Below are 26720 nucleotides of genomic sequence, written 5' to 3' on the forward strand. Positions count from 1 at the left end.
AAGTGGTCAAAGTTGAACAGCCCTGACTTAGCCACTGATGGTATCACCTTTGCCCAGAGCCTAAACAAGAATAAAGTGTTTTCTTCCCCCACATTTTTTTGCCCCAACCATTCTAAATTCCAGCTGGCTTCCCTTTTGACTTTACTTGATAGCCAACTGGGAAAGTTACAAATGGTGCTTATATATTCTTGGGATGCTGCAACTGTCATAATTGCATGCCAGTTGCCAAGAACTCAAATTTTGATCACCAGCAGGCATTAGGCACTTTTTTCAGTGCTGCTGTAACTTCGAATGGTCACTAAACAAGTCAAGAACTACCTGTCAAAAATACAGAGTTGTTATTTAAAGACATGGCCACTAGGCGGCAGTATACTCCAAAAGTTCACTGTGATTTGAACCTATCCAAATGGTTTTAGGTGATTTAAACAAGGAAACATTTAAATTAGGGCATGTCATTTCTAAAAATAATAATTATACAAACTTCTTTTCTGAAGATAAAGTAATTGTCATTGTTATTGCTCCCAACACTGGCCATGTTGATATTTGAACATACTTCCAGCTTAGGGAAGATTTGTTTAAAAGGCTAAGGAATTAAAAGATGTGATGAAGACAACAGCTCGAGAGCCAGAATAAAGCCAGGTTTTGCATCCTGGCTTGTTTTAAATACCCTTTCAGATTTGTAGTCATGTAGTGTTAAGGAGAAAACATGCTTCTATAAATCCAAACAACAAGATGGGTGAAACAGCAATTAATTGTAAATAAGACTTCTCTGGAAAAGGCATTTTCCAAGTCGAGCAGTCTAAAGTCAAGTCCTTAAGATTTATGGTGACAAAGTTGTGGTTAGTCGACAACCAGGATTATAAATACCATATTTTTCGGACTATAAGACGCACCGGAGTATGAGACGCACCATGATTTTGAAGATGTAAATTTTTTTAAAAAGTTTTTGCACTCTGCAGGCCTCCCAAATCCTCTGCATGCCTCATTTTTTGCAAAAAAAAAAAGGGGGGGCATGCAGAGCTTTGGGAGGCTTGTAGAAAGCTTCTGGGGCCAAAACCGAGCAAAAACGGCCCGGTTTTTGCAAAAAAAGGGGGGGCATGCAGAGCTTTGGGAGGCTCTTAGAGTGCTACTTGGGGCTGGAGTGGCAAAACAGTCCATTTTCTGCTCATTTTTGCCCTTCCCAGCCCCCAGGAGCACTTTGCAAGCCTCCCAAACCCTCTGCAAGTCCATTTTACAACGGGGGCAGGGTTTCGGTAGGCCCAAAATGCTGTATTCAGTGTATAAGACCCACCCAGATTTTCACCCTCTTTTTTGAGGGAAAAAGGTGTCTTATACTCTGAAAAATATGGGTAACTACCGTATTTTTCAGAATATAAGCTGCACTGGAGCATAAGATGCACCATGGTTTTGAAGAGGAAAATTAAAAAAAAGTTTTTACAATCTGCAAGCCTCCCAAAAACGGCCTGTTTTTCGTGAAAATGGGCTTGTTTGTTTTTTTTCAAAAAAGGGCATAAATAGCCCTGAGGAGGCTTGCAGAGTGTTCCTGGGGGATGCGGAGGCCAAAAATGAGCAAAAAACAGCCTGTTTTTCACAAAAATGGGCCAGTTTGTTTTGTCAAAAAAGGGCATTAGGAGGCTTATAGAGTACTCCTGGGGGCTGGGGATGGCAAAATTGAGCAGAAAATGGCCCATTTTTCACTCATTTCTGCCCTCCCCAGCCTCCAGAAGCTCTCCGAAAGCTTCCTAAAGGCTATGCATGGCCATTTGGGGGGAGGGGGCAGGGTTTCAGGAGGCAAAAAATGCTGTATTCAGTGTATAAGACGCACCCAGATTTTCAGCCTTTTTTTTGAGGGAAAAAGGTGCATCATACTCTGAAAAATACGGTAGATTCCAAGTGTCACACTACACAAGCCAAATGCTGAAATTGCTTCTAGCAAGAGAGTAACAACAGCAATAGCACTTAGACTTATATACAGCTTCATAGAGCTTTACAGCCCTCTCTAAATGGTTTACAGAGTCGGCACATTTCCCCCAACAATCTGAGTCCTCGTTTTACAGACCTTAGAAGGATGAAGACAGAATTGAACTGCTGACAGGAGCCTTGCAGTATTACATTCTAACCACTGCGTCCTAACAAACCACCCAGAGCAGGGATGGGCAAGTTCATTGATGACTTGTGGACACCAACTGTACAGAATTAAGAATGTGTGATATGTAGAAATTTGATATGTATTTGTATGATTAGTAATTATATATAAGAAAGGATCAACGGACAGGTAATCTGATTGACTACACACACCTTATGTAATGGATATAAAATGTAATTGTTGTAAGATCTAATCACTATATGGAAACGTTTATGCCAGAAATGTCGCACTATGTCCAATGTTTTTAATGTTTATCTAATAAAAATCTTCATAAATAATATAAAAAACCTCTGCAGAATTGAAGTCGACGTGTTATAAAAGGGCCATAGTTGCCTATTCCTGACCCAGAGTCCCTTAGGTGAAATGGGCAGTATAGAAATTTAATTAATAAATAAAAGTATGTGATAATTAAATAAAGACTAATCTCACCATTTTGCTCAGACTACTTGGCTTTGGTTTTGCCCACAGTCGAAGCATTGCACCTTAAGGGTTTTTTCCATCCTGTTGTGGGACAGGAAACATAATGGTTGACATTCTCAAAGCAGCTGTGCAAAAACAATGAAGGTACTTTATCATAATCTTCAGATACTTTCATTATGCATAAGTATCAAACACAGCATACAGAATGGATAGTGCCTACATTTGTAAATACTTACATATTTGTAAATAAGTGTGGAATTTTTGGAAAAAAAGCTTGTTACTGAAAATATACAGCAGCCTCAGAACTTTGCTGTTTTCTTCCAGGCTGAGAATCCCCATTTGCAGCCTCCGGCGGGAAAAATTCCGTTTAGCTGCCTTCCTAAAACAGGATAGGAGAACTAACTCCCTGCATCTCATTCCCTCCATCCATAAAGGATGCGTGGCATTGGGACACCTTTTTTTTTTGGCCCTCGCCACGTTCCTTACCAGGAGGGGCGGGAAGAAGGCGGGACAAAAAAGTGACACGTTACCAATGGGAAGCGGCGGCGCGCGGCCGTGCAACCCGCGGGGGGGTGGCCTAGAGGGGAGAAGGCAGCCGGTCCGGGAGAAGCCCTTAAAGGGGCCGCGACCTCGCTGCTTCGAAAGGAGTCGGCGGAGGCTGCAGGTGAGGAAGATGCGGGCTGAGTGGCGGCGCGGCTGCACGTGTGAATGGTTGAATGAATGGCGCCCCCGGGAGAAATGGAGGGCGATGGCCGGGGGCGGGGAGGGACTTCCGTATTCCCGGTTTGGGGGACAGTACAGTGAGGTATGGGCAGGAATCCTGCCGCCCGGCTTAAGAAGGGAAACGGTCACGGGGAGGCGATGCGGGTCTCCGCCTTGGTGGGTCGGAAAACGGGCAAGAAGGTGGAATAGGAATAGAATTAGAACTAAAATTAGGAATAGAATAGAAAAAGAAATAGAATAGAATAACAGAGTTGGAAGGGACATTGGAGGTCTTCTAGTCCAACCCCCTGTTTCTGCAGGAAACTCTATAGCATTGCAGACAAGTGCTTATCCAATCTCTTCTTAAAAACCTCCAGATGCTTGGCAAAACTGACTCATAAGGTATGATCGCAGTGTCCCAGGATCAGGTGATCTACTTTTGCGACCTTCTGATGAGCGATGGGACAACCAGATTCACTTAACAACCGGGTGACTTAAGTTAACAACTGCAGTAGTCCTTTAACAGAGGTGGCAAGAAAAGTTGTTAAAATAGGGCTAAACTCACTTAACCACTGTCTCACTTAGGAACTGAACTTTTTGGCTCGATTGTGGTCGTACGTTGAGGACTCTCTGTAGGGTGGGAAGTTTTGCTGGGCACTGGCAAGCCGGGAGCAGCCCTCTCCCGCTCGGCACCCAGCGCCCTGCTTTGGGTGGGAGGCAGGTATTTCAGCTGGGAAGGGAAGGGCTGAGGAGGGGAGCTTGGGTTTCTTTGGCTTTGGGGAAACTTTTCTACATCCTGTATCCCTAGAAGAGTGTTCTCCACCTTGACAGCTTGAACATGAGTAGGCTTCAACTCCCAGAATTCCCCAGCATACTTACGCTAGGGAATTCTGGGAGTTGAAGTTCCTTCCCCATGTTCATCTGCAAAGGTGGAGAAACACTGCTCTCCACCCTTGGCAACTTTAAGCCTGGTGAATTTCAACTCCCAGAATTCCCCAGCCAGCAAAGGGTGGAGACCCCTACTCTAGAAAGATTGTCCGAAGAAGGAAATGCAGCATTTTTGTCCTGGGGGGCAGGCAGAAACCACTGCGGCTATGTGAACTTTGAGAATGTACAAGTTGCTTGTTCAAACTCATAAAAAGCAAAGTACTTAAAAAAAAATAAGATCAACTGCTGGGGATTAGGAGGTTCTATGCTTTTCTTGGCAATAATGCCTAAGAGTTTCACTATGGATGCCTTTTGTATTTTTTTAAAAACTTCCCTGTCAAGGAATGGACCATTTCATACCTGACATAGTTTCACACACACACACAAACCAGTTTCTTATTGAAAACAAGACTTTCCACATTTCACATGCAGCAGTTTGAAATGGGATCTTTTGCACGCTCTTATAAGTTGGTAACATATCTTTTGGATCTACAATAACAGCTCCACTCCCTTTCACACAACTTGGAGTGTCCAAGCAGACACCCAGGCAGGGCAGAGCTTATGGTGCAAAGCTGCTTCTGTCATTTAACCCTCCTATGGATATCTTGGCAGTTCTAGGAATTCAAACTAGTACCTTCCTGAAATCTGTTCCAGGTCTGAGCAATCAAACTATCCAGTGTCCCCAAAAAAGGCAACTGGACTTTGTTTTTCCTTGAAGATGTTCAAGGAACTGAAGAAGCTTCTTGGATGAGAACTAAAGAGGTTTCTTGGATGAGAAGAGAAATGTCTTTAAGGAAAAACAGAGTCCAGTTGCCTTTTTGCGGGGGGCGGGGTGGACATCTTTGGGACAACTTGGATGACTGAGAATCTCCATAGATGATCTATCCAATATTGGAGCAAGAGGACATAGTGATCCCAACAGTGATTGGTTTTTCTCTTGGAAGGACTGAATGGAAGCTGTTCTTTTGCATGGGGAAAATCAGTGGTGGGATTAAAAAATGTTTACTACCGGTTCTGTAGGCATGGCGTGGCTTGGTGGGCGTGGCAGGGGAAGGATACTGCAAAATCCCCATTCCCTCCCAATCAGCTGGGACTCAGGAGGCAGAGAAGAAATGGGGGCCAGTCAGAGGTGGTATTTACAGGTTCTCTGAACTACTCAAAATTTCCACTACTGGTTCTCCAGAACTGGTCAGAACCTGCTGAATACCCCTCTGGGGAAAATGTAAAGAAGTTGATTGTCTTTTGAGCAATGTCTTGAATAGTCCCCCTTGACCATTCCAGTATGAGGAAAGCTGAGTATGTGGTTAACTTAGCAGAATACCATCAAATGTCTGCATATTTTGGCACACTGCTCTGTTTGAGGGGATGTAATAGGATACTATTTAGTATGGTTTGCTTTTCTTAGTAGCGCCCTTATATTCCTGACGAGCACAGCACAGAAAAAAAGAACAATATAACAATCTGTTGATTGGCCAAAGACTGTAATAAAAATTCAATTCAGCATAACCGTCTGCAATAAAAACAGTCTACTGGGAAAAAAAACATGCTATAAAGCATAATAAGAAAATAATGGAAAGAGCAATATTTGACTGGGTGCAATTAATTTGAAAAGGAGTATTGGCCTGCAATTATTTTGAGTGAATCAGCTTGCCATAATTTGTCATTTAAAAATTGTCTGGGATGGGGGAAGTAACACAATTGTACAGTTGGCAGGAAGTTCCATATCCAACTGCTCAAATTTAAGTTGTATATAAGTATATACCATTTTGTTGCAGTAAATGTATTTCAACAAACTTCACATATTGTAAATTGCTTTTGGTTGATATGATTATTGTTATCTAAATGGACCATAATTTGTAAGGCTCACCTAAAGTGCTAACAAAAACATGTATAGTCAAGGATATGATTTTCTCAGCTGCAATAGATGGCTGTGAAAGTTGGACCATAAGGAAGTCTGAGCGCTAAAGAATGGAGGCCTTTGAACTTTGGTGCTGGAGAAGACTCCTGCGAGTCCCTTGGACTGCAAGGCGATCCAACCGGTCAGTCCTAGAGGAGATCAACCCTGATTGTTCTTCAGAAGGCCAGATCTTGAAGAGGAAACTCTAATACTTTGGCCACCTAATGAGAAGGAAGGAATCCCTGGAGAAGAGCCTCATGCTGGGAACAATGGAGGGCAAAAGAAAAAGGGGATGACAGAGAATGAGGTGGCGGGATGGAGTCACTGAAGCAGTCAGCATGGGCTTAAATGGATTCCAGAGGATGGTACAGGACAGGAAGGCCTGTAGGAACGTTGTCCATGGGGTCACAATGGGTCAGACACGACGTCGCAACTAACAACGTGTTAAAACAGGAATAGGCAGTCTATAGCACACTAGGAGATCACAGCACCCCATCCTCCCCTTACTAAAGTGAAGGACTAATGCTTAGTACACTTTATTTTTGTTGCAATAAGGATAAATATTGGAGTGGGAGGCTCTGAAGAGAAACTACTCCAATTCCACTATTAATCCAGTCCCTAAACTTCCCCCTCCCAAAGTTGCAGCCAGAAATCAACCAGTTTCTCAGCAAATTTATTTGAGGGTGTGGAGAGGCTGTTCCCATTCCCACTCTTAAAAACCTGAAAGACAAAGTGGGGGACAGCCCTCCCTGGTTAGTAATTTCACCTGCAAATCTGGAGAGGGAGACAGTTGTAGCTTAGTTGTGAGGAAGTTGCCCAACCCTGTGTTAAGTGAAAACCAAACGAATCCCATGGTGGGCTGAGCAAGGCAATGCACCCCTATGGAATAGAAATCTTACCGACTTGTAAGAGTGTACAAAAGGTCCCATCTCAAACTCTTGCATGTGAAATGTGGAAAGTTTTGTTTTTCAGCAAGAAATTTTTGCGTGTGTGTGAAATTATTTCAGCTATGAAATGGTGTGTTTTGCATCCTTATTCATGTGGATGGACTGGGTGATCCCTGGATAAAGGGACAAACATTTGTCACATACAATTGTTTAAAAAAAGCCACAGCAAAATGGCAATCGTAGTTCATGTGCACAAAGCTAAAAATCGTAAGGAAGGAAGATTTGGCAAGTGGGAGAAGATTTCTTGGTCCTCCAGGTCAATTCCTGGTCACTCATTCCTTGCAGTTGGATTCATGTATTTCCCTAAGTAGAAGTATTAGGTTTGCTTTGGCTCTAAAGTCCCTTATGGATTCCCCAGGATCGTTACATTATAGTATGACAAACTGGAAAAATGTTTTAAAACTGATGGAATAGTAATATGTCCTCTATTTAACTTTACTATCAATGAAATGCAATCAAATTTCATTTTGGAGCTATCTTGCTACTTTTTGGAGAACTGTTCTCAACAGTATTCTAACAGATACTACAAATTTGTTCCAAAAAATTCTGAATCCCTGTGCTGAATGATAGTTGTTTTAACTATGGCTTGTGAATAAGCCAGTCAGCTAGATTCACTATTAAGTTTGCTTTAAAATGTGCTTTAAAAATCAACTAACTTGGTTCACCCAATATATTAGACTAAAGGTAAAAGGTAAAGGTTCCCCTCGCACATATGTGCTAGTTCTTCCTGACTCTAGGAGGCAGTGCTCATCTTTGTTTCTAAGCCGAAAAGCAGCGCTGTCTGAAGACGTCTCTGTGGTCATGTGGCCGGCATGACTAAATGCCAAAGGCACATAGAACGCTGTTCCCTTCCCACCAAAGGTGGCTCCTATTTTTTCTACTTGCATTTTTTACGTGCTTTCGAACTGCTCGGTTGGCAGAAGCTGGGACAAGGAACAGGAGCTCACTCTGTTAGACGGCACTAGGGATTCCAACCGCCGAACTGCCGACCTTTCTGATTGACAAGCTCAGCGTCTTAGCCTCTGAGCCCCCACGTCCCTTTATATTGGACTACAGGCGAGCAAATCCTATTATGTGATGTCCTTGCGTATGAATGAATTTTTTTGCACCAGGCTCCGGTTGGGCCGGTCTCGGCTTTGATGGATAAAAACAAAGAAGGAACATCACGCTGCCCCTTTGCTAAGGTTACCCTGTGTTCTGATTCCAGCGAACGGCCCAGGTGTGAACAAGGTGTTGCCAACTTGGCTGTGCAATTGCATGCCTGATGGTGGTTTGGCCTGTTCTGCCCACGTGGAACTAGCTGTGGGAAGTGCAGCCCAGCTCAGATCTCTTCTTCCAGTGGGTGAACGTTTTGTTTATACCAGTCATACCAAGTGTTCAGTTTCCTGGTTTTTAATCTGAGTAAATAGTGAATAATCACTACATCCGGAACTAGGTTGGCTTTTAGCCAAGTAAAAGGTTGGCGATGGAGGAAGAAAGTGAACTGCTGCAATCCTTTTTTAATCCCTTCTATACGGCAGTTCGATGGTTCGAATCCCTAGCGCCGTGTAACGGAGTAAGCTCCCGTTACTTGTCCCACCTTCTGCCGATCTAGCAGTTCGAAAGCATGCAAAAATGCAAGTAGAGAAATAGGGACCACATTTGGTGGGAAGGAAACAGCGTTCCGTGCGCCTTCAGCTTTGAGTCATGCTGGCCACATGACCACGGAGAGGTCTTCATACAGAGCTGGCTCTTTGGCTTTGAAACAGAGATGAGCACTGCCCCCTAGAGTTGGGAACGACTAGCACATATGTGCAAGGGGAACCGTTAACTTTTTTACCTTATACCTTGCTAGCAGCATGGGAGCCAAATAGCCAGGATTTTATATTGCTCTAATGATCCGCCATATTTCATGAATACCTGACAAGGAGGAACTAAACATTGGACATTAGACTCTCCCGCTAGTAAAAAGACACTCCGCTTGCTAATTATCTGTTAGGGAAACCAATATAAAAGGTCACAGAAACCAAACCAGGAAATTAAATTATTTTTAAAAATGACAAGGAGGAGGACATAACCATTTCCGGGAGGATTACATCTCTTTGCTTTCTCCTGGAACAAAAGTTTCATTGCTCTTCAGCAGAGGCAGATGTAAAGCAAGCAAAATTGGAGTGACAGCATGATTTTGGCCCAGCATGAGTGTTGATGGGTGGAGGAGCAAGGGAGAGCCAGACAGATGGTTTGTTCCCCTTGAGAAAAGGCAGAAAAGGAAAGCACTGCAACTTCTACTAGTGCTCTGAGCTTCTGTTTTGGCCAAGGCAGTGAGTCTCAACCTTGGCCACTTTAAAATGCCTAGACTTCAAGTGCTGCATGCTGGCTGGGGGATTCTGGGAGTTGAAGTCCGTATGTCTTAAAGCGACCAAGGCTGAGAAACACTGTTCTAGAGCAGGGGTCTCCAACCTTGGCAACTTTAAGGCTGGAGGACTTCAACTCCCAGAATTCCCCAGCCAGCTATGTGCTCCAGAATTCCCTGCTATGCTGGCTGTGGAATTCTGGGAGTTGAAGTCCTCCAGCCTTAAAGTTGCCAAGATTGGAACCTTAAAGTTGCCAAGGTTGGAGACCCCTGTTCTGGAGGAAGGAAATGATATCCTACCCTCCACTCCTTTCAGCCTGCAGTCTACCTCAGGGGTCATCTGTGGACCGGCAGTGGGCCGTGGCATACCAGAAACCTGTCCATGCAAACAAGCAAAGCCCCATCCATGAGTTGCAGGCAGCACGCAAAACCACGTCCCTTCCAGTCCATGGAAAAACCTCTCTCCATGGAACCACTTCCTGATGCCCAAAAGGTTGGGGGCCACTGCTCTACCTCATTGAGTAGTTAAAAGGGGGCGAAAGAAGCACTGGAGGGATGAGGCTTTGGTCTGGTTCTTACATGCAGAGTGACACTCGTGTTCAGTACCATTTTTTGTACTGGAAATTGTGCCAACTTTTGAGCTGGAGGAAGAGAGGAGTTTCGACACAGCTTCAGATCATTCTTGGCTGCAAGAGAGAAAGGATTAAGTTCTCGTGAATGGCTTTTGGACAGCTAAGTAGAGTTGAAGGAGCAAAGGTCCAAGGGAAAGTATTATTGAGAAACTAGAAACTAGGAGCAGGAAAGTGAAGGAAGATCTTGAAAGCAAGAATGGGGAACTAAGACTGGATCCCAGAAACCAATATATTTTAAAGGTAAAGGTTCTCTCTCACATATGTACTAGTCATTCCCGACTCTAGGGGGCGGTGCTCATCTCTGTTTCAAAGCCGAAGAGCCAGCTCTGTCTGAAGACGTCTCCGTGGTCATGTGGCTGGCATGATTAAACGCTGAAGGCGCACGGAACGCTGTTACCTTCCCACCAAAGGTGGTCCATATTTTTCTACTTGCATTTTTTACATGCTTTCGAACTGCTAGGTTGGCAGAAGCCGGAACAAGTAATGGGAGCTCACTCCGTTACGCGGTGCTAGGGATTCGAACCGCTGAACTGCTGACCTTTCTGATCGACAAGCTCAGTGTCTTAGCCACTGAGCCACGTGTCTCTTCAGTATATTTTATAGATACACAATCTAAGGTGCTAGGAAAATTGAACCAGCGACATCTGAGTGCTCAGATGTACAGTTGAAGTTAAATCGGAGGCTGAATCCAGCATCAAGCCTTAAACTTTGACCGGCATGCAAACTGGGTGTGTGTGTGTGTGTGTTTCAAGATGAATGCCTTCCTTGTGGCTGTGTGCACACAGACTCCCTTTTCATGGCCCTTTGGGGTTGGCAGTTCTGTCCAGGTGGTTCCCTCCCGCTTCTCAGCAGGCTCTTCAGAGTCCAGTTCTTCTCTTCCCGGCAAAGCCTCAACCATGTCATTTTCAGACTGAAGTATGTCTGTTTCCACCAAATATTATTTTCAGGGATTGGAAAATAAATACTAATAGGCTTCTGGAACAGAAAGACAGAAACTTTTCTGTGTTAAAGAGAGCGGCCCTGTCCATGATTGAGCATGGAAGGGAACTGGCAAAGACATGGTTTTAGGGTAAGAACTACAACATTCCTGGATTAAATGTGATTTTGACAAACGGATCTAAGAAGCTTCAGTTTACTCTTGCTCCCCCAGAGACTTAGATAGCTAGAGTTGAGTTCTGTCTAAATTCTGGAGCCCGGGCAACTCTTCACCTGGTAAATATCTGTTAGGGAGGCCAGTGTGAACGATCAGAAACCAGACCAGGAAATTAAAAGTTTTAAAAATATGACAACAGGAAGGACACTGGTGTTTCCAGGATTAGATCTCTCTGGTTTCTCCTGAAAATATTTTTTACAGAATAACAGAGTTGGAAGGATCCCTAAAGGTGTTCTAGTCCAATCCCCTGCCCAAGCAGGAGACCCTATATCCCTAACCTTTGGGGTACTAAGGACTGGTTCCATGGAGAGAGGTTTTTCCATGGACCGGAGGGGACGTGGTCTTGTGTGCTGCCTGCATCCCATGGATGGGGCTTCACTTGTTTGCACGGCCCGGTTTCTGGTATGCCACAACCTGGGACCCCTGCTCTATACCTTTCAGACAAATGGTTTTCCAATCCCTTTTTTAAAATCTCCAGTGTTGGGACATCCACAACCTCTGGAGGCAAGTCGTTCCAGTAATTAATTGTTCTGTCAGGAAATTTCTATCCCTCAACACTTAAATTATCTGGTGTCTGAATCATGAAAAAAATGGGAACGAGATAGGTGGGAGGAAGAGTTGTCTGTTCTGTCTCCTTTTTTTTTTTCATTTATCACAATCTCATAACAAAAGACAACTTGGTTACTGAATTAACCCATTTTCTGGGTCTGTAATCAAATGGGCCAGGTTCAGAGAGGGCACTAAACTTTAAAAAAGGCTAACAAAGATTAATCATGTTGTACAAATGAAGCCAGTAGGTCTGTAACTTGTTACGTGAGATTGTGAAAATGCAAACACTATCAATTTGTTAGATGAGCTCTATAAAGGCTCGTTAACATCTGGCAAGTAGGACTTTTATGGAGACTGACATTAATTAGACAGGGGTGGGGAATGCCATTCATGCTCAGAGGTTGGCTTACTTTTTGCCAGGAACTCCAGTACAAGTCTGGGGAAAGGAAATACTTATTAACATCAGATCAATGACCAAGAAGGAACGATTCTATTAACGAAAGCTTATTCTTGGGAAGGTTATATTACTTGAGTAAACCACATTTTTCTTTTTCCAGCCAAGATCAATACTGATTCTTATATACTGCTTCACAGTGCTTTATACAGCCCTCTCTAAGCAGTTTACAGAATCAGCCTATGGCCCCCAACCATCTGGCTCCTCATTTTACCCACTTCAGAAGCATGAAAGGCTGACTCAACCTTGTGCCAGTCAGGATCGAACTCTTGAAGTCAACAGTGAGTTAGCCTGCAATATTGCATTCTAACCCACCGTGCCATCACGCTTCTTAGAACATAGAGGAGGCATGTCATTTCTTTTTGAGGAAGAAATGTATGTGGGGGGTATATAAAGGGGGTTCCCGGTGCTGTTAAAAGCTTTCAGGAGTATCAATTTATCAGATTGATGCAAAGTGTTTTAAGTTTGATTTGGTAATTTCCCAATAGCTTTGCAAGGTGGAAGAAAATATATATATATATATATATATATATATATATATATATATATATATATATATATATATATATATATATATATATATATATATATATATATATATATATATATATATAATGGCTCAAATGGTTAACTCCCTGCCTGGGAGGCAATAGAACACAGGTTCGATTCCCAAAAACTTGGGTATGGCTAGCTGATGAGAGCTAAATAGCTTGAAATAGATCTATACTAGTCTCCCTTTATTTATTTATCAGCATAAATATAACAAATATATATATATATATATTTACTGTTGCCTTTTTTGTTACATTTGTTATATTTATGCTGATAAATAAATAAAGGGAACAGTAAAAAATATTGGGTTTCTGTCTGGATGGTCTCTTGTGACGAGCCTAATGACAGAGAGTGGAAGTGTGACCTTCCTCCCATACTTGGGCATACCAGGGGTTGTGACTTTAAGTATATACCTCCCACCCTGGCTGGCTGATAAGGAGTCGTTCTCTGTAGCTCAAATGGTTAACTCCCTGCCTGGGAGGCAATGGAGCACAGGTTCGATTCCCAAACTTGGGTATGGCTAGCTGATGAGAGCTAAATAGCTTGAAATAGATCTATACTAGTCTCCCTTTATTTATTTATCAGCATAAATATAACATTATATATATATATATATATATATATATATATATATATATATATATATATATATATATATATATATATGCTATATAAGTATATATATATATTTGACAGAGTCCCATTCAGAGCTTAGTAAACATGTAATTCTCACTTCTGCAGAGCTATGGCCCTTGCTATATCTCTTTGGCATCCCTTCTGCTCAGGCTGTCCCATCCTTTTGCTTCCATGTAACTCCACCTTGCTCATCACTTAGTTTCTGAATGGTCCCCAGGCACCAACCCCATTTTCCGACTGCCTTGGTCCAGATTTTTACCTGCCTCTTCCTCCCCTTTCGCATAAACAGAGATTGACTTCTAGCCTAGGATCAACAATTGTGGATTCTGACAGAAAGCTTATTAGCCTTTTAGTTTTGAGTGACTTCTCTCAGGAAGGTTTCTATTGGCACTGAATCGGACCAAGAAAATCTATGTTGGGAACAGGCATTGCCGCTTCTACCCATTTTGGTGCTCTCTGGACCTGTTGAAATCACAGCCTCCAGAATTCCAATTTAGAGATTTGGAATGTTCAGTCTACAATCCCTAAACATCTGGAATGTTGCAGGTTGGCCTAAATCGTACCTGAGCATTTTATGGACCCTGGGCCACATTTAGCCCTTTGGCTGTCCCTGTCTGGCCTGCGGGGGTTGCTTTTATTTTGAAGGTGATTGTTATATATGTGTGTGTGTGTGTGTGTGTGTGTATCTATATCTATATATCTATATCTATATCATCTATACCTATACCTATACCTATACCTATACCTACCTACCTACCTACCTACCTACCTACCTACCTACCTACCTACCTACCTACCTATCTATCTATCTATCTATCTATCTATCTATCTATTCAATTTGCTTCTCCCAGAAAGAAACCAGTACTTCTCTTCCTCCAAAGACTTTTCTGTTACTTTTCAGAAGACCATGTCGGAAAAGATCCTCGTGACAGGTGGAGCTGGCTATATAGGAAGCCACTGTGTTCTGGAACTGGTTGAGGCTGGCTATAACCCGGTAGTTATCGATAACTTCCACAATGCCATCCGAGGTAAGGGCGATTGACAGCAAGGTTGACATCCAAGGCTGTTTTTTTCCACATAGTAGAATGCCTTAAATTGATGAAGAAGTGCCTGGTTCGTAGACAGACTGTTCAAACAACTGTTTGTTTGGACCAATGGCAGAATTCAGGCCTTACTCTAAGCCATGTTTATCATCATGGTTACTTTACTGATAATTTGTTAGTTGCAAAGTCATGTCCGACCCATCGTGACCCTATAGACAATGTTCCTCCAGGCCTTCTGTCCTCTACAATCCCCCGAAGTCCATTTAAGCTCAAGCCATCTGCTTCAGTGACTCCATCCAGTCACCTCATTCTTTGTAGTCTCCTTCTTCTTTTGCCCTCAATCTTTCCCAGCATGAGGCTCTTCTCCAGGGATTCCTTCCTTCTCATTAGGTGGCCAAAGTATTTGAGCTTCCTCTTCAGGATCTGGCCTTCTAAAGAGCAATCAGGGTTGATCTCTAGGACTGACTGGTTGGATGGTCTTGCAGTCCATGGGACTCGCAGGAATCTTCTCCAGCACCAGAGTTCAAAGACCTCTATTCTTTGGCACTCAGCCTTTGTTATGGTCCAACTTTCACAGCCATACCTTATAATACATTAGTCATAAATCATGGTTTACAAACCACAAGGAGTGATTTTATAGAACACACTAAAGCAGAATCAAATTATCCCCAGTGTGTAAGTAACATCAATCTTGCAAATCATGGTTGGATCTTCTCAACTAAGCTAAGTGTGACTTAATTGGAGTAAGGAGCCGACAGTGTCGCCTTCCCCAATGACTCCCATAGAAAAAAGCGCTATTTCACTTTCGCCTCAGGGTAGCATTGGCCAAACCCTTGTCTTAATGTCCTTTATTGATCCCTTAAAATACTGACAGAAAGGCCAGATTCTAGTCATGTTCTCATTTCCTACTCAGATAGCCACTGGGATGGAGTTACAGGGAGGATTTATGATGGAATGGCTAACAGTCGTGGGAACAAGGGAGAAGAATGAAAGATATTACAGGAAGTCAGAGGACCATTACAGAAAAGTCAGGTTCAGGGGAGGAAAGTGAGACTCCACCTTGGTTATGCTAGTTATAATTTGAGCTTGATAATTGCTGTGGCAGGCTTTGAAGATTCTCTTTCAATGACCCATGAGCACTGAAGATGCTTCAGAAATACAGAGGATTGTTTCTTGAGTTTGCTGGCCTCAAAGGCCTTGACAGTACAGAGTATTTCTGAGCAAATAGCAGAGAGGAAGAGCATCTCTGGCTGTTCACAAGAGGGGGAGATGACTGGCCGATGTCAGGGGTCGGCAACCTTAAACCCTCAAAGAGCCACAAAGTTCCTAACTGGAAGCCCCCTGTTCATTTCTGGAGCCGACTGGAAATCCAGTTCCTCCATCAGAGTCTCCTCCTAGTGTGGCGTCCTTTTCCTTTACCTGTCCTAACCGAAAGCCCTATCAATTGTGTAGTCGACTAGTGACAGGGAGCTGCAGCAGAGGGATGAAAGAGCCACATGCAGCTCCAGAGCCACGGGTTGGTGGAGATCGGAATGGTTTCAGTCAAAAGCCAAGGCATCCCTAAGGTCCAAAGGAGCATCCAGACCAAGGGCATGGCGAGGGTAGGCTTTCTGACCCTCTTCTCCCTAAAGAGGGCACCCGCATGATGCCGAGTCCATCCAGCATTGCATCAAAACACTAATTCTCTCTACAGGAGAAAACACGATCCCAGAGAGTATTCAGCGTGTGATGAAGATTGTGGGGAAGGAGATCCCATTCCAAGAACTGGATGTTCTTGATGAGGGAGCCCTTCAGGAGCTCTTCAAAAAGGCAAGATGATATCACTAATCTAAGTTAATCATTTACCCATCCTTTTTCATTGTACCAATTATGAAACTGGCTCAGTTTCTGCAAGTAAGCTGAATTTTTGCCTGCTGAGCAGTACCACTAACTTTGCCTAGGTAAAAGGCTCATCTGTATTTTCCTGTGACCCCCCCTTTTTTTTTATTTCTCACCCTATCAATCTTGAGAGATTTTATACTGCCCAAGGACATTCTGCAAACTGCTCCAAAAGTTTGATGCCACATCTGTTTTAGCGTGGCTGCATTGATGTCTAGTGTGCCTGGTTGTGCTGAAAAACTGCATGGAAAAAATCTTAAATGACTCAGTCCATTCTTGTTGGGGGAGATCTCTGCTATCACGTCATGGATCTTAAAGCTTTGGGAAGTAACCTGCTTATAAAGGACGCTACTAAGTGATTTTTGCAATGCCACCACAGTTGAAAGTCATCTGAATTGGCCTTTCCCCCCGCAAAATGGGCAAAAACTATTTGCCAGTGTGTTTTTGTACTCTGTGGATAGTTGTCAGTGGAATGGGCAGTGTGAATCACATAGACTCCCAAGCATATGTTGGTGGCCCTGGAGTCCAGATTTGTACTTCTGAAATTCAGCAGCAAAACGAACATCTTGCACCTGTGGAATGTTTCCTTCCTTCTTCAGAGTTTCTTTTTTCCTTTGTGAGACTTTTAAAAATGGGCATAGGAGCAGAAAAACCAATGAGACACAAGTACGTCCAAACTCTTGAAAAACGCAGCCTCAGATAATGTTGTGGGGTTATTTTGGTGAATCTTTGGAGGTGGAATGTAGTCACTGTATTGGCTACATATTGAATAGTCATTCTGATCCAAGCATCATATTTTTGCCTTCTCAGTTTAGAACACCACCTTAAAATAATTCAATGGAAAGTGGGCTTAAAAGTTAAATATCCTTTGACTTAAAGGGGAGGACGGGACCCACAATGAAGGTGAATTTTGTTCTGAGTAACAACAGCGACATTATTTTATTTTATATATTCCTTCTTCCATTTTCAGCATCACTTTTCTGCAGTGATACATTTTGCTGGTCTTAAAGCCGTTGGGGAGTCGGTCCAGATGCCACTGGAATATTACAAGGTGAATCTGACAGGGACCATCCGGTTGCTAGAGGTGAGTTTCTGTTATGCAAGATTATAATGAATGTTTAGCTATAGTCAGTCAATAGAAGATAGTTGTGGAGAAGGAGAAATGTTAACTGAGAAGAGCAAAAAAAGCCAGAATTTATACTAGGGTTCGGGTGGCCATTTTCACCAATCTGCAGATCAGAACTTCTAGGGCTGAAATGTTGATAGGCTAGAATCACTTGGCCAGAAGTTGAAATCCTGAAACCATTAGTGTGTTATACAGCAGCATCCTGTGAGTGTTTAGCAGAGTCTTCCCAAATTCTCCAAATTTGTTCAACTTCAGCTTCTGTAGCCCCCCAAGTAGTATAAGGGAGATGGGTTCCAAGACATCTAGAAGCTGTGCAGTTGGGAGGCAGCTGGTTTATGACCTTTTAAGGCCATCTTGGATGCTAACACAAGACCCCATACCAAAACCCCACAGCATAGAGCTATTGATGGCAAACCTGTGGCACACGTGCCACAAGTGGCAGGCAGAGCCCTGAGGCCACGCGAGCCGTCGCCCCAGTTCAGTTCCACCATGCATGCCCACGTACCTCCCACCAGCCAGCTGGTTTTTGGGTCTCTGCCGCGCATGCACAGGGGAATGGAGCACACGGGGGTCCGAGCAGGCATGCAGGGGGGGCGCAGGCATGCATGGAACAGGGGTTGCAGGGGGTGGTCACGCATGCATGCAGGGGTTGGGGACATGCAGGGGGTTGCGTGTGCATGTGGGGGGCACGTGTGCATTGCATTTTGGGTGTGCGCTTGCGCTTTTGGCACGCAGCGACAAAAAGTTGAGCCATTACTGACCTAGAGTATTCTCTCATTAAGTACTGGGATGGGCACTAGTCAGTTGCCCCAGTCTTCATTCAGAGCCACGCTGGCCTGGATAAAACAATGGTTCCTATGCAAGGAATATTATCCCCTGTTGTCAGATTTATCTGCTGCCTCTGACCGGATTCAGAATCTAGCTCATCTGTCCTTCCTTTTTTGGCCTCTCTCAGACCATGAAAGCCCATGGAGTCAGGAACATTGTGTTCAGCAGTTCAGCCACCGTCTACGGAAACCCCGTTTACCTCCCTCTTGATGAGAAGCACCCTGTTGGCAGCTGCACCAACCCCTATGGCAAATCCAAGTATTTCATTGAAGAGATGATCCAAGATTTGTGCAAGGCAGACCCAGTAAGAGAGCAACACTGCACCTTAATTCCCGTTTAGTCTGCTGTGTCCCACTGGATTTACTTTATGTGTTTTTTTAATCCTAGGAGTGGAACGCTGTGCTCTTGCGGTATTTTAACCCTATTGGAGCTCACAAGTCCGGAAAAATTGGAGAAGACCCCCAGGGCATCCCAAACAATCTGATGCCTTATGTTGCCCAGGTATACAGTTCTTGTGCTATTCGATCAGCTGCACTAAGATTTTCTCAGTTTACCTTTTCAATTTTTTTTTCATCTTCTGTCTTTTTCAGGTGGCTGTGGGGCGTAGAAAACATCTGAACATCTTCGGGAATGATTATGCTACAGTAGATGGGACAGGTGGGTGGGGCTGAGTATCATCCAAACTTTAAAATGAAGACCCCCCCTTCCAAAAAAACAAAAACAAAAGCTGAGTGGATAAGCTCAATGAAGAAAAACATAGCGAGAGTCACAATTTGGAACTTTCCCCCCAAGGAAGATGTGAATATATTGTCCACCAATTCTTCTGAAACTAGGACTTCCTTTCTTTCCATCTTAAACCAGGACTAAGCATCTTTAGTAAGACAGGCACCTTTGCTTCATGTACATTTAAAAAAAAATCTTTAAAATCTCCATTATTGCCTTCTGAGACATTCCAGGATTTAATACCAGAAGATATTATGGTCCCATAAAATTTCAAATGCTTTATAAAAGTAAATTTATTTGGGGTTAAATGATTGTGTCATTTATGGCAATAATTTACTAACTTAAGTTCTAAAATCCTTTCCTGGTAGAATTACTAAACTACTAGTTAAAAGGGCAATGAAGTGTACAGGGGCTAGATTAAAATGGAACTACTAGATATATTCATCTCCTGGGTCTCAAATACTAATTTTCTTTACTGGGAACGGAAACATACTAGAGAGCCCCTCCAGACCTCAAGAAATAGACGGACAGTTCTGGTTGAGCAGGATTCCTAAATAGCTTGGGAAAGAGACTCTATTAACACCATCCCTGATTTAATGTGCAAAATTTGTTCTCTGTTATATTGTGTGTATTTGCCCAAGAGAATGCATATCTCCTAAAGTTGTGGAAATACATGTGCACCGCTGGGTGAACAGAACATTGAACAATTGTCCTTTGATAGGCGTTCGGGATTACATCCATGTAACTGATCTGGCGAAGGGCCATATTGCAGCCTTGAAGAAGCTCCAGGAGAACTGTAGATGCAAGGTAAGGATGTTCTTTATAAAAGTGTCCACCCTTTGAGAAGGAAAATACCTTGCTTAGGGCAGAGTGTCTTCGTAATCCTTATTTCTCTTATTTCATTTCTGAACGGTCTTACAATACAGGAGACCAAACTTAATAGCTTTAAATCAGGTGCACCCTCTGCATCCACCCACTAGACTTACACTGAAAACAAGTTGGTGTAACCATCCCCTCCAATCTTCTCATATTTAAGCTCTTCTTTGCTTCCCCATCTCCTTCAACAAAGGATGAGCATAGAAGAATATAACTATGAGCAAAAAAAAATTGCTTTCTTACAGATTTACAACCTTGGGACTGGTGTTGGCTACTCGGTCTTGCAAATGGTCAAAGCCATGGAGAAGGCATCTGGAAGACAGGTAGGCTGACAAACCAAGATGAGATGCAGGGGCTGACAACCAATATGGGGATCTCCTACGCCAAGGCTTAAAAGTGCCTGGGACCTGCACCTGGCGATCTTATTGTGAAGCTGTCCACTTTCTGGAGCTTTCAGCAGAAATCCACTATCTGCTTTGTTAGATTTGATGATAACCTCAGCCAGTTTCTCAGTTGGCATCTTAACAACTGTCTCCAATTCATTTTTCAGAAATGTGAATGGAGGCTATTTACTTGCTTACTAAGGCTATTTATTACTTACTAAGCACCTGAGCATAGAAGTAGTAGTAATGGGTGGAAACTAATCAAGGAGAAGCAATTTTGAACTGAGGAGAAATTTCCAGACATTTAGAACAATTAATCAGTGGAACAGCTTGCCTCCAGAAGTTGTGAATGGAAGTCTTTAAGAAGATGTTGGATTGCCATTTGTCTGAAATGGTGTAAGGTTTCCTGCATAGGCAGAGGGTTGGACTAGAAGACCTCCAAGGTCCCTTCCAACTCTGCTATTGTATTGTATTGTACTTATTTTAGATAAACTACAAGATTGTTGAACGCCGAGAAGGAGACGTAGCCTCTTGTTATGCAAACCCTGGTTTAGCTGAGCGGGAGCTGGGTTGGAAAGCTATCTTTGGTCTGGACAAAATGTGTAAGTAGAGACTTTCTGCTTGCTGCTCATTTTCCCCCGGAACTTTTTGCTTCCCCCTCCTGCTGGAGAATGGAGTGGCCATCCTTCCTTCCTGGTACATTTTCATACCTACCTAAAGGGCAAGATGCTGGACCCTCATTGTTCCTTTCTATTCTCCTTCCTCTCCCTCGTTTTCAGGTGAGGACTTATGGCGATGGCAGTCACAGAACCCCACTGGTTTCAGCAAGAACTAGGAGACGGAAGATGTTGCCTGCTCTTCCCACATACAACCACTACTAGCACATTGGTGCAGACCCAAGGGCTGACTAGTTTTGAAAAAGGAAGATGGCCCATGCTCGTTTCTTCTTTCCTTTTTGGAGCCGACTGATCACACCAAACGAGGATGCCATTGGCCTCTTCAGTGGCCTGTTCTTTTCTCCTCATCCCATCTCTTTGTCAGAAACTCAAGAGTCTTTTTATTGGCTGAGGCGATGTGGTTTTTTTTACTGAATGAGCAGCAAGACAACTAGCTGGGTATCACTGGAGAACTAAATCCATGTTTCCCTAGAGCCTGGTTAGCTCTGGGGGAATGTAATCCACAACACTTTGGGGTTTTTCGGCTTCAAGAGACGAGAGCTGCTTAGGGTTAAGAAAGCAAGATTTCAGAGACCTGATTCTTTCATTTGAGTGGAAGAGCCAGGACACCTAAGTGGTCAAAAAACAAAGCCTGTGGGTGGTAAAGTGGGTTTTGTCATTCTCGCCATTTCTTTTTCTAAATTATAAACTGTACACTTATATTTTTTGAGCAAAAAGAATTACCTCTTTAAGCTACATAAGCTGTAAATTTTAACGTTGCTCAGTCTATAGTCCAAAGCTTATTGGGCTGGCTGGTCTTCAAAACGAGACATCACAGATTAATAGTGAAGCTTTTTGTTCTCCTGGATAGTGGTATAACTAAAGATACTACATGCAGTGATGTTTCTAACGTCTTGAAAAGAGAGGCTCCCACTAATAGCTTTCTTTTAAGATTGTAAATTGAGAAAAAGCAAAAGAGTGTCTGCCAGTAATGTAGGTATACAGTATAGTCCTCAGGTTATGACTATAATGGAGCTTCTCATCATAGCCGACAGTCATAAAGCATCAATTTTACTACCTTTTTTGTGGTGGTGGTTAAGTAAACACTGTAGTCTTTAGGTGGACCAATAGCTCACTATGGACATGGTTTTGTTAGGAATATAATCTAACGGTTGGCTTAGCAATATATAAACCATATAGCAATGCTGTACCTGTTTCTTTAAATCATACTGTAAAATGTGATTGGTTGCTGTTTCCTCAATCGGCCATAAGAGGGCGCCAGAATGACTGTTAGCTCTCTATTCGTTAGATGCTGGGCTGATCTGCTCTGATTTGAAAGCTGGCTATTAGAAAGTGCCGTGAGCAATTGTAAGTTTTGCAACTGCTAGCAAACTTTGAGTACTGGACTGTTTATATGATACTGGACTATGTTATTTGGATTGTCCCTTAACTGAAAGACATTGGTGACTGACTTTCTTATCTGTGTATGACTTGGACTGTTTGATACCTCTATTTCCACGAAAGTAAAAGCCTATTTAAACTGCAGTGTCTCTGTATGCTGGTTTGTGTGTTCTCCAACACAACTCTCACAATGCTTCTCTGAATGCACTCTCTCCCCCAATGGGGAGCTTACCTAACAGTTTTGCTGAAAGCCATCATGAAATGACGTCGTGTGACAGACGTTGGACATTGCAGATGGCCATAAATGTGGCCCGGTTGCTGAGTACTTGAAATACATTCATGTGACTGAGGGAAGGATAGATCTGATCATCATAACTTCAAATCCAGGTCGAAAGTACAAGATAATTCCGCTCATTGTTGTGAAAGTATCTGCTCATGTTGCAAATAGAAGACTAGACAGATGTGCCCTTTAAAATATTTGCAGTAGAATTGCTTTTGCCCACTTCCATTTTTTGACATAAGGACCATCAATGTGTTTCTAATGCAGGGCTATCAAACTTCCGTCACATGCTGGCCATGCCCACGCCCAGTTTAGCAAAGAAGGGGAGGATTCCCGATAATCACATGACAATGCCATAATGATGTGAGTTTGACACCCCTATTCTAATGTTCTAATATAAATCACTACCTCTTTTCTTGGTTGTGTAAATGACTTCTTTATGCAGGATGAAGCCCAATACAGGTTAGTTTTGATATACTAAAAATAATCTAAATCCGTCTCCCATCTCTTGTTTCCAATGGAAGCCATTATTTTAGGCTCTGGATCAATGGCCATCTGTTTACAAACAGCATTTCGTGCAGCATAAGGAATCTTGCTCTGCTAGTTAGCATTTATGTTTAGCTTCTTATGCCGACTTAAGTTTACAGCTTAAGAGCAAATTTTATTTTAATTTTCATCCTGCAAACAACTTGGTCAGAATCCTAGTGATGATGATCATGATTATCCACTAGGGAAGTGATTAGATTGTCTTCAGGGTTCATTCACACCCAAACATTCTTGACTATCCAATGAAATTCCAGTCTTTGTGTTAACCCAGAAGAGCAAGTGACAGACACTTGTGAAATCTGCAAGGGGCAAGATGGAACAACTCCCTCTGCTTGGCCATAAATTATCTTCTTTTGCATTCCTGTTCCATTCCTCTGTTAGAAGCTACTTTGATTTTTTTAATTATTAGCAAGTATGGACTTGTTCTTTTTTCTTAATCTTTATGCTTTCTGCCTCTCAGATTATTATGCAGATTATCTAGAACTTCTGTGCATTTCCTGGCCAGTAATTCACACGTGAATTTTTGAAATCTCCCTGATTTTTCCCTAATATTAGCCTTGTGAGGATATTCATTTGGAGAACAACAAGAGATTTAAATGGATTTCAAGGCTCAGGACATCAATGTTATATAATTAATATTAATGTGCACATACATTTTAAAAAGGACCCTTTCTGGATGCTTCAAGTGTAGGAGTGGGCAACTTTTTTGGAGCCATGAGAGTTTCACTTAAAAATTTAAAAAAATGGCTTCAAGGGCTTGAATGGTGATGTAGTGATATTCCTGGAAGAAGGGGGGGATCCTTTTTTTTTTTTTAAGCTAGTTGTGTTTTACTAAAGCAAGCACATTATTTATTTAACAGCACCGCCCCCCCCCCTTCCTGTTTTGCTGGAACTCCTCTTAGAATTGCTATTTCTCAGGCCAAAGAGGATTGATTTTGGTGAACCGTGCACCAAGCTATGTTCTGTCTCTATTAGGAAAAAAACAGCAAGAATCAAACATGCAGTGAACAACTCCCCCACCTTAAAGGTAGGCTTACAGTGGAAACCTTTTGGGAAAAGTGCATTTTTGTGATTTGATGGCTAATAACACCACTTTTTTTGGTAGTACCATAAAATTATATATCAATGGAAAGATAATTTAATCAAGAATGTAACACAACAAGGTTTGTTCAATTACCTGTAATCTATGAAAAGTTATAGCCAAATATAGCCAGCAATAAAATCCAGTTAATAGAAGCAATCATTCAATCTTGGTTTCATATTATAACAGCTGCAGAACTAAAAGCCTTGGTTATTCTATTCATGCTAAAGGTTACACAACTAAGTATTAACTGACATGGTGATAATTTTTGTATATCTCAGTTTTTCTATGGTGATAATTTTTGTATATCTTGTTTTTTCTATGTGTTTCAATTTTCTTCTTTATAACTGCTATTCTAATAGCAAATCCTTCATAAAAGTTATTACATTACATTCTTGATTAAATTATCTTTCCATTGATATATAATTTTATCATACTACCCCAAATAAAGTGGTGTTATTAGCCATCAAACGTCAAAAATACTGCACACTTTCCCCAAAAGATTTCCACAATTTTGGCCACTACTGTACAGATTTGCACTAAAATGCTTTTAAGGAAATATTTTAATCACAAAAATGCCTAGCCACTCAACCTGCAAAATATCAAAAACATCTCAGAAACAACCAACAGACTATTACAACCACAAGGCACACAATTCAATCAAAGCTCTTCAAAACCTCTTAAATAAACCAAAAGACCCAGCTACAACTTGTCTGAGACAGAGAAGTATAAGATTAGGAGAGCAACGCCAACTAGTAATCAGATGACACAATGAAAACTCCTTAATCTCACAACACATGGACAGATCTACCATAGTTTCAACTAGGAAACAATGAGCACTCCAGATCAAGCCAAATCTAAAAATGCTAGATAATTCCTGGAAGCTTAACATTCAGATAAATCAGCCATCAATAGACACCTAAGGAAATAAACTACATTTACACCCCATTCAAAAGATTCAATAAAAAAGCTAAGAAGGAAACAAAAAAATCAGAATACATCTCTCTAGCAGCCTACACCCAGATAAACAGGGATCAACATCAAACAAACTATCAAGCAGAAAACTGTACAATAATCAAGGGACAATCGAGGAGAAAAACTAGACATCCAGCAATAGTAGCAGGGCAAGCTATTGTATATAAATAGGGAGCTGACCTCATACTCACTGGAACTGATGGAGTTACTTAGTCAGGTAATTTAACATCTGCAACCACGGAAGGAAGCCAAAGCTGCACTAAGATTGCCTGCTCCCTAAAATCAAGCTTCCTGTAAATTTGAAAAACTTTTGAGATGGTAATGCGGATTGGTTATTGGTTGCAGTGGCATCTAAATAAGTAATGAATTTGCAGAATTCACTGGCTGCCCTCATGCACCATGTTTTGTTATGGTTTGAATAAACTACAATTGTTGAAAGTGGCTTATAAAGGGCTCTGGCTGGATTCCGACAATGTCTTTTACTGTACATAACATTTAAAATTAGTATGTTAGGTGATCAGGCTCAAATTATGCTGCTCTGGACATGATTTGAAGATCCATCTCTCTGGAGAAGGCTTTGAGGTTGGGAAAGATAGAAGGAAAGAGTAGAAGGGGGACAACCAGCAACAACCAGATTGGTCTTTCTAGTTACGGTAATCTTTAGGCTTTAAAGACCTGAAGGACCACATTAAGGAGAGATCATCATGGAGAACATCTATCTATGTGGTTGCTAAGAGATGACAGCAATTTGATGGCATGTAATCAATCAAAATCACTATTAAGTGATCTAGAGCTCTCTTAAAAAAAATAAACAGGAGGGGAAGAAATGAAAGCCTGTTCAAGACTACTTTACAGCCCCCTTTGTCAGTGACAACCCTCAAGGTCTTGTTCTGATGGAAGGCCTGGCTTAGTTGCTATGCAAACAGGCACATTCATGTGGTGAAGCAACTCTGCTGACTGGTGGGTGGGATGGCCTTGATTCTGCCTGGCAGGGATTTGCAGAACCTGAAGAGATGCTCTCAGAGGACTCGGAGACAATTTCCCATAGGGAAGAATGCTTCAGATAAAAAGTGAAATTTCAGTGAAATTTCCGGGTTTTGCTTGGAGTTACAGGAGGGAAGAGAGGCTGGTTGCTCAGAGAGAAAGCTCCTGCTTGCATTCAGAATGCCCCAAATCTGAAACAACGGTCAAATAACAATGCTCAAAGAAACATTGGAAAAAACCCCAGTGAAGCAGAACGGAGAAGAGCAAAGCAAGAAAACTAAAATCAACCCTCCCTGAGACGACTCCTCCCTTCCAATCACCAACAGTGCGATCTTGCACGCAGGTGTTCCTACCCTTTATACAGAGTCCCAGACCAATCCTTGGGTGCACACACTGCACAAAGGTAGATCACCACCCATGGTTACTCAACATACCAGGCCAGCATGGCAAAAGTTGCTATAAGCTTATTCAAATAACGAGGCAGAGCTCGGAGGTAGTAAAAAGCTCTTTCTCTGTCTATGGAGATTCTCAATCATCCAGGTCATGATTGTCCAAAGGTGCTTTTCGAAAGGCAACTGAACATTCTTGGATTT

The 26720-nt window shown here is 42.3% G+C and overlaps 1 protein-coding gene across 1 annotated transcript; it reads left to right on the plus strand.

Moving 5' to 3' along the window:
• The first annotated feature begins 3112 nt into the window (after positions 1-3112).
• GALE (UDP-galactose-4-epimerase) lies at positions 3113-22081 on the plus strand. Its single transcript, XM_032228510.1, has 11 exons — positions 3113-3230; positions 14249-14375; positions 16084-16199; positions 17239-17352; positions 18350-18526; positions 18610-18723; positions 18813-18879; positions 19667-19752; positions 20067-20144; positions 20692-20806; positions 20984-22081. The coding sequence occupies exons 2-11, from the start codon at positions 14255-14257 to the stop codon at positions 21037-21039; spliced, it is 1044 nt and encodes a 347-aa protein (XP_032084401.1). The 5' UTR covers positions 3113-3230; positions 14249-14254; the 3' UTR covers positions 21040-22081.
• The last annotated feature ends 4639 nt before the right edge of the window (positions 22082-26720 follow it).

This window comes from Thamnophis elegans, chromosome 12 (genome assembly GCF_009769535.1).
Source record: "Thamnophis elegans isolate rThaEle1 chromosome 12, rThaEle1.pri, whole genome shotgun sequence".
Lineage (NCBI taxonomy): Eukaryota > Metazoa > Chordata > Lepidosauria > Squamata > Colubridae > Thamnophis > Thamnophis elegans.